This window comes from Sinocyclocheilus anshuiensis, unplaced genomic scaffold (genome assembly GCF_001515605.1).
Source record: "Sinocyclocheilus anshuiensis isolate Anshui unplaced genomic scaffold, SAMN03320099.WGS_v1.1 scaffold16, whole genome shotgun sequence".
NCBI classification, from domain to species: Eukaryota; Metazoa; Chordata; class Actinopteri; order Cypriniformes; family Cyprinidae; genus Sinocyclocheilus; species Sinocyclocheilus anshuiensis.
Window position 1 is genome coordinate 98,874 of NW_015557057.1, and position 8,465 is coordinate 107,338.

Here is an 8,465-nt window from a genome sequence, read left to right on the forward strand (position 1 = left end):
TTAAAATATTAAGATAATTTTAATGACAAGTCAATTTTAAGGTGTGGTCACATTCAAGAAAATTAGCAAGAAAGTCCATTATCAATAATGTATGATGTATGAAATGCAGCTGACGCAAAAGTCCTTTTTAAAGTAGTAGAGATGTGCCAAAAGGATTTTTTTACAGAAAGAATGAAACTAAAATTAAAGTTTTTTTTATTCAGTCGTCAAATCAAAAATAAAAGTAACGTTATTAAATTTGGACAATTAAACTTGGTATGATTGTAGAGATGCGCCAAAATGATTTATTATTATTTATTTTTTTTACAGAAACTGAAATTAAAGTTTTTTTTTTAAGTCATCAATTGAAAAAAAAATGTACGTCATTAAATTAAACTTGGTATGATGTTCAGGGTGTCGTGTTCACAGATGATAATCCAATCATAGTAAAGTTCTTTGGCAGCGAGTCACCTCTCGATATTTCGGCCAAACAGTTTTGGTCACGGTTAAGTGTCCATATTGCTGACATGTTTACCCTGTTGTAGCTTATCCACGTAGCGTACATGAAATCGACACAGACAGAGTCAAAATCAAGCGGCAACCTTCCGGTCTCTCTCGTGAAACCAACACGGAAGTGACTAAAACTGCAATTCATCAAGAGGCCGCTAGAGGCTGGCTCCAAAAGGGAGTCAGTCTCATAGACTCCCCATTTTAAAATGCCCAACTAAACAGCAGAAAAAAAATGCGTTTACAGCCTGGTACAAAAAGTGGTTTTGGTCTATATAGCTAATTTTGCCCTTCATGACAACTGTGAGGAGGGTGAATTTTTTTTTATAACTCATCCGTTTAAATTATATTAAGCCCTTAAGTTCTGCATAATTAAGGGCGTGGCCACTTGAGTGATGGGTGGATTGCCGCTGCTGTCACTGCCGTCGAGCTAGGTGGGTGTGGTTTCAGCAACCAGCTCCCGCCTCTTTGCCCATTTTCGATTATCCGGGAGTGACGCACTGCCAAGATGGCGACAGCCGGCTCCGCCCACTTTGAGCTTCAAAAACACTCTTCAGAAACACATGGGTGACGTCACGGACACTACGTCCATGTTTTTATACAGTCTATGGTCAAAACACGTCATCGATCATTAAACGTTCAATGATTTCAGCCCTTCAAACAATTTCCAAAAACAAATTTTTTTGATTAGATTTTTTTTTTTTTGCTGTTGCAGACTAATATTTTTGGTTGCCAAAATTTTGGTACATAACTACAAACCAAGCAGCTTTCTGCTGGTCTGTGCAGTGAATTTGTTTGACCAACTTAAACCTGATGTGAAATCTGTGTGTGGAAATCCAAATTGTGTTCCAAATGTATTAATTATAAACGCCAAGTTTAAACAAATTTATTTAAAGGAAAATTGAAACTACCAGTGTGTTGGAAATGCACTATACAAATCAACTTGGGCTCATGTACCTCTCTCATTCGGCACAAATCCACATGTTTTGACAGTTGCTTTGAAATATAAGTCGGAGCACATTTCAGATTTATGATAAAAAATTTGGTATGTTGAATGGCACATCTAGTGTGTTCCAAAGGTTTTTATGCACTTTCTGTTCTCACTAGTGGGTATGATTTTGGTTACCTGGTGAAGCTGCTCACAGATTCCCGGTTGCCAGAAGAGGAACACGAGTTCTTTCAGATCTTAAACCTTTTCTTCCCAGCCATTTACGATGTCAAATATCTTATGAAGAGCTGCAAAAACCTCAAGGTATGAAAAATACAATAATTTATGTTGTACAGATGTTATCTACTGTTATTGTTAAAAAAAAAAAAAAAGATGATTTTTGCTGTGTTTAGGGTGGACTTCAGGAGGTGGCGGACCAGCTGGAGCTAAAAAGGATCGGCAGGCAGCATCAGGCTGGCTCAGACTCGCTGCTCACTGGAATGGCTTTCTTCCGCATGAAAGAGGTTAATATTGACTAAATGAGACCATAGGTGAATAATGGGATTTTAGCTGATCAGTCCTAACATTTATTCCGCTGTCCTGTTTTTTTTTTTTTTTTCTTTAGTTGTTTTTTGAAGACAACATTGACGATGCCAAGTACTGTGGGCGGCTCTATGGCCTGGGATCAGGTTCCTCTCAAAGTCAGAATGGAATCTCTAACTCCTCGCAGGAGGAAACCAACAACAAGCACTGACCAAAATCTAGTGGATGATGCACTCGTTTTAATCCCACCCAGCAGATGTTGTTCTTTCCTGTTCTTTACAAAGATGATTTCAAATGATTCATGCATTCTTAAAGGGACATTGGGAAATGCAGACAAGCTAATCTCAGATTCTGTTCTGCTTTGTAGTCTATCACATTGCAACGTTCCAGGACTCCAGATGTGATCGTATTTCACCCATCAGCTGAAAATTGAAAATTTTATCTTGTTTTACAGTATTAAAAACACCATTGTTTTAAGCATGGGACCAGCGCTTGTGTATCATACGGCTTACAAGACTCAAGGCATTTTAATATGCTCAGTCCTTTTTAGAAATATTTTGATATTTTCTAGAAAGGCTCAAGATTTATTCATTACTGAGATAAGAGGAAATGCCCTCTCACTGTTGGTACACATGACTGTGGGGTTGTTTTTAAAATATGCCAGCATGTATGTATATTAAAATCTAAACTTCCAAAAGAAACTGCTATCTTTAAGCATTTTTTCTGTAAGGAATACATTTTAGATTCAGGTTTGGGGCATCTTTGGGAATTGAGTCCACTGGTCCTATGTAAGTTTTAAATTTGTTCATCTCACAATCTTGACTGTTTGTGGTACATGTTTTTATTGTGTGTTGTTCGAGGCAGTTATGTATTAAAATGTTTTCTATCGCCACAATGGTCTCATGTCTACTTACAAGGCATGTGTTCTGAAAAAATGACCCTTTGTAACAGCTTGACAAGTTGACACGAAGTAGAAATTTACCGTCCTAACCATTTTTTTGTGAACAATTCATCCATGCGAGTTCTTTTGAGCTCATAAATTTGAATGAAACTTCCAGTGAAATGACAGACTTCTCTCTTGTGACATATGTCAGACTTCTCAAATCATTGTCTAAACTTCACCCCTTTCTTACCAACAACTTAACCTTTCTTTTTTGATATTTTTTCATCAAGATGTACACCACAATACGGAGAAAAAAAATCTGTTGCTACTTGTTTTATCATGACCAAGCCTTATGCAAAAACTACAATGTGCAATTTTTGGATCTTAATATTAAAATATATAAATATATTTAAAATAGCAGGGTGTTTAGGACTGGGGTTTGCATGTTGATGAAAAGACCATAATTACAAAAGTGTAATAAAAAATAAAACAAAAACAAAAAATGATTAAATAAAGATGAAATATTTTACATTTACCACTTGGTAACGTGACAGTTAACCTAGAGAGAACTGTGAACATGCAAACGTATTATTGAGATATTAATTTAAAACCTTGGGGTTCTTTGGGTACTTCATTTTAGGTCAAAGAGGTTTGGCTGACAAAATAACATTTGGTAATCCCAGAATTACAGGAATGATTGCTTCAGTAACAACAGTAAATTGTGAGGGATTTTTATTACATTATTAGTCCAAGTGAATTTTACATATCAAACAACAATAACTGCATATCAAAAATGCTAAGTACTATAGGTGTTATTGTGTCAGTCTCTTCCAGGCTTTACAGAGCAATTCTGTAGTTCCATATTTGCACAACAAAGTTGTTGCTTTGGAGTGGATGTGAGGTGGAAATGGAGTAAAGTGTTTTTCCATGTGCAGAAGGACGATACAACACTCCATGACGTCCGGAAATGGGTATTTCTAAAATAGGGTGGAAAAATATAATCTATGAATATAATACATCTCATGTGCAATTATATATTGATAAAAATGCTTAAAGCTGCTGTATGCATTTTTTTTTTTTACAAAACCATATTACAATAAATATTTTTAATAAAAAAAAAAAAATCATGGTACAACATCTACCAGGAAAGATTTAGCAATTTTTCTGTATTTTGACAATACATGCAGCCTTAAAATATTATGCATGTTAAAATGTTTAATTTAAGAAAACAGACAGAGCTACTTACTTTGACAAGCTCAGGAATGGCAGCGAGCGCTTTGTGGTGTTCAGCAACCCGGGCAGTCAGTGTAGAGAGAGATTCACTGCTTAAGAGAGACAAAAAGGAGCTGTTAGGGATTTCTTTGAAGCACCTCAATCAAAGCACAAACAATTCAATAGGTACAGCCTTAGAAATACCTTTTCCCACTCAAAGATCCTCCCTGATCCTCTGAAGTTTCAGATTGAGAAGTACTAAGTGCTTGTGGGCTCGCATGCGAGTCTTTACACGGGTTGTGCTGCTGGATCAGACTAGTCACTCTCCTCTGAATCTCTGCTATGGCTCTCTGGGTAGCCTGAAGATTGGCGTGAGGTTCAGAGAGAAGAACCTTCCAGAAGCCCTCAGAGAAAATTACATCAGACTGAGCTTCTCCATTACAGTTTGCTTCAACTTCACTGTGGTTCTTCTCTGTTAAACGGTGACCGTTGCTGATGGTGTTATTGGTCAAAGCTGATGTTTCAGCACTGTAGTTCCACCATTTCTTATACATAAGCTGATAACAGACTAAAGCCTCCACACTCTGAGAAATTACCAAGCTTCTTTCATCAGTTGAGTCTAGTTTCTGTTTGTAGAATGTCACAGACTCCAAACCTGCATTAAAATAAAAATTACAAAAAGGATTTGATCTAGGAGTGGGCAATATGACCAAAATCTTGCATCACGATACGAGTAATATTATTTCACGATAACGATATAGATCATGATATATTTATTTTTTGCTTTAAGTAAGGTTTTTATGATATCAACATTTTTGATACCAATGAAATTTTATAATTCTCAGAATTTCAATATCACAAAAAACTAATACTAGCCTAACGAAAGTAAAAAAAATCTGTCAAACTCAAGACAAGTAAATAGTGATAAAAAAACTACAATAGAACAAAGACACAAATGAAATAGACCTACATGAAAAAAAAACAAGCACTAGAAATAAGAAATACTACTTAAATTGTATGCTATGCTGCAGTCTTCGCTGTGTAAATGTGCCCATCCCTGATTTAAACCATTCACTTTAAAGCTCATTTGGAGTGAATTGATTTTGTTGTACAGTCTGGATGCGGTGTATCTCTAACCACAATCATATTGACATCTCTAACCTTGTGTTACAAGCAGCTGGCACATCTCCGCCATTAGTGTGAAGTGTCCTGCCTCATAACCTCGAGTCAGAGCTTGCAGTAGCTCCTCTAGAACAGATGGCCAATCACATAGTAGCTGACTCAAAGCACACAGCGTCACGTCCAATGACATGTGAAATAAGAGCTGAGGAATAAAAGATACATGAAAGATTGGTGAATTTCATGATGATGACATCAAAGAGATATCTAACATTATTATTTTTATTATTATTTTTTTTAATCGGTATTGTCTCTGAAAAACTCATTCTGGTCAAAATGATCTAGAGACAATGGTGGACACTATAATAGATAACTGAATGGCTGATGTAATGCTAACATATAACTATAATAGTACAACATAGTATAATAGTAAATGGTGCTGGATTTCATTTTATTTTGATGGTCCCCTTTGCACATTCTGTTGACTGTAAGTAACGTTAGACCTACATATCTACGAGCTCTCATTAGAGTGTTAGTAGAGTATTAGTAGACTGGTAGGGTTAGGGTTAGAATATGTTGACATGTACTTGCTAAGATACTTATAGTCAGTAGAATGTCTGTTGGGCGACCATCAAAATAAAGAGTTAGCAGATATTAAGCAAACAGTCTAGTAATACTCTAATGAGAGTTAGTTGACAAAGACACAACATTATTTATAGTCAACAATGTTCAAAGGGGACCATCAGAATAAAGTGTTACCCTGTATTCTTTTTGAAACTTGTTTTACACAATGAACATTAAAACATTAAAAAATACAAATAGAATAACGATATATTTATTTAAAATTATACAATAGTTATACATTATATACAGGGTTATTAAAACATTTTTTTGTATTAAAATATTGTAAAGATGTTGCTCAGTCCAATATTATCATCAACATTTGTGTAATTCATTAAATAGAATATAATGTTATATAATAAAAAATATTTTAATATACAGATGTTGCTCAGTTCAAAATTAAGCATTTGGTCTAATTCATTAAATAAAAGATTTTAAAATATTTTTAACTTTATTATTCTGCATTGCATCATACTGATATTAATCCGTTCAATATTATCATCCATTTTTGTCTGTGTAATATAATAAAAATATATATTATATTATATTACATACAGACATTGCTACATTCAATATTATCATCCATTTTTGTCTGTTTAATTCATTAAACAAATTATTTTTTATATTATATCATATTTTAGATTTAGACAGAAAAGTGTATCTGTTGGCATCTTATTTTCACACATACTTGCTTCAGAGGAACACTAGTGGTGGCAGGAGGATTCTCAACAGTTCTCAGCTGTTGATGGAGCATTTTCACTTGGACCAGGTCAGTGGCCGCCACTCCAAACTCGCTCTGCCACACTCTGTGCACCATGGAAAGGAAGTTCTCCTCACAGGACTTAGACCAGGTGTGTGAAGAAGCCACACTCCAGGTGACCACATCTGTATCTGCCAGTCTTTGAGTGAGGATCTCATTAACACTGAACACCAGCCTGTGACCCTGTGAAGAGCAGGAGAAAAAGATGCTTTATAAGATGTATTTTCTAATATAAAAACGTATTAGTGGCAATAATAAAAAAAAGTTTCTTTTATAATATGGCAACAAATATTATAAAAGTAACACTTTTTTATTGCATAATACAAAACAGACTAGTGTCAAGAGCAAAACCTACTCAAGGAAAACACTTCCAAATATATTTTTCTTCACTTATAAAACCTGCATAATATTCATATCAGTGTCAATTTAGCATACTAATTTATTGAATATACTGTACATGTATATCTAATAACAAACAGTGAAGACATCTGAAAACATACCAAAAGTGAGCCTTGTGTCCTCAGGACTTCCTGTGCTGGGGTCCAGTCCTGGAAAAGCATCAAGTCTTTGGCGCACCTCAGAGAGAGAGAATGTGCGAGCTCACTTTCTCCTGATATCTGCGCCAGATTAGCCGCAGTCCTTAACGATATCACATCCCCCTTCTTTGCAATCACTTTAGCTGCATCAAAGTTCGAGTCTGCGGCAAGGTAACTGACAGGTGAAGAAAGAAAATACTCCTTTAGTCAGTTTAAGTCGTTTTTAATTACATTACTTAATTTTATATCATACATTCACTCCCTGGGGAGCAATGAGATTTACTGCGGTCAACTGGAACTTTCTCAGTATACGTCTCTACATCTATGTCTGTTTTGCTTCTTTTTTTCTGTTAGTTTATGTGACTGTGCAGGGCACATGATGACCAACACTGGAGTAACCCTGTTGATATCCTTGATCCAGCTATATTTTTCACCAGTTTTTCCTTTTTCTATCATTATTTACTATATATTATTTTAATTTATTGTATTTGAGATCATCTAATGCAGTGCGTTTTGAACTTTCTGGACTGTATACAACAATTACATTTTATACAAATAACATTATGATCTAGTAAATGTTGCTCAGCATCTTACACGCATACCTCCACATGCGTGTTTTTATACCTTCACACTGTTTTCACTCACCATTTTGCTGCAGTAGCATAATGGCCATCCTTTTCAAGCACTGCAGCCCAGCTCATGTAGAGATTTTTCAGCACAGGGTCCTCTGGCTGGAGTCTGGCTCTTGCTAAAGCTATGGCCTCCCTGAGGATTTCATGCAAACAGAAACGTTACCTTCTGCTCAGGCCAAACACCACTGACATAACACACAATCGCCTATTGTGATGTTTCTAACCGGTACAACTGGTGGCTCTTCAGAAGGTTGATGGCCTCATAGAGTTTATGGATGGAGACAAGATGTGATGCTGCTTTGAGGAACTGCTCGTGGTGGCAGAGCTGCTTCACATACGCCTCTACAGTCCTGGCCCACACTTGATAGCCAGCTGAGAGAAAGTCAGTGACAAATAGGGAAAGATAAAAAGGAGAAATCTTAAAAAAAAAAAAAAATCTTTAAATGCATTTGCCACTTTTATGGAAATGTTACCTTTGCATTTATATTTTTTTGAAAATATTTATACAAATTTTTAACCAAAAGTCTGAGGTTGTGATGACTTGAAAATGTGTGTACAAATCATTATGTGCGTAATTAAAAAAAAAAAAAAAAAACCTTGCCATATATGTCAAAAATTGTTTTTATGACTATGATTTTCATGTCACATGAAAACAACATTGCTTCCTGTATGTTTGTTACACCACAATGGCTGGCTAATATTTTTAAACAACTGCTTCACTACCCCCCCCCCCCCAGAAATTAAC

General features: G+C 35.6%; 2 protein-coding genes across 4 annotated transcripts in view; one reads left to right on the forward strand and one right to left on the reverse strand.

Annotated features, from left to right (window-relative positions):
• LOC107676445 (CCR4-NOT transcription complex subunit 8-like) overlaps window positions 1-2,849 on the forward strand; it is an 8,692-nt gene extending 5,843 nt beyond the window's left edge. The window contains exons 5-7 of the mRNA XM_016470990.1: window positions 1,594-1,738; window positions 1,828-1,938; window positions 2,040-2,849. Of these exons, the coding sequence (XP_016326476.1) occupies window positions 1,594-1,738; window positions 1,828-1,938; window positions 2,040-2,168 (385 nt within the window). The 3' untranslated portion in view covers window positions 2,169-2,849. The remainder of the gene's footprint in view (window positions 1-1,593; window positions 1,739-1,827; window positions 1,939-2,039) is intronic.
• A 508-nt stretch (window positions 2,850-3,357) lies between these two features.
• Window positions 3,358-8,465, reverse strand: part of LOC107676444 (gem-associated protein 5-like) — a 22,031-nt gene continuing 16,923 nt past the window's right edge. The window contains exons 21-28 of one of the 3 annotated variants that reach the window (XM_016470988.1): window positions 7,945-8,092; window positions 7,734-7,853; window positions 7,053-7,263; window positions 6,481-6,735; window positions 5,214-5,376; window positions 4,257-4,707; window positions 4,087-4,162; window positions 3,358-3,817 (exon numbers count right to left, since the gene is read on the reverse strand). In XM_016470988.1, the coding sequence (XP_016326474.1) occupies window positions 3,653-3,817; window positions 4,087-4,162; window positions 4,257-4,707; window positions 5,214-5,376; window positions 6,481-6,735; window positions 7,053-7,263; window positions 7,734-7,853; window positions 7,945-8,092 (1,589 nt within the window). In that variant the 3' untranslated portion in view covers window positions 3,358-3,652. Of the gene's footprint in view, window positions 3,818-4,086; window positions 4,166-4,256; window positions 4,708-5,213; window positions 5,377-6,480; window positions 6,736-7,052; window positions 7,264-7,733; window positions 7,854-7,944; window positions 8,093-8,465 lie in introns of all 3 variants that reach the window. The other 2 variants (XM_016470987.1, XM_016470989.1) reach the window with 2 other exon arrangements.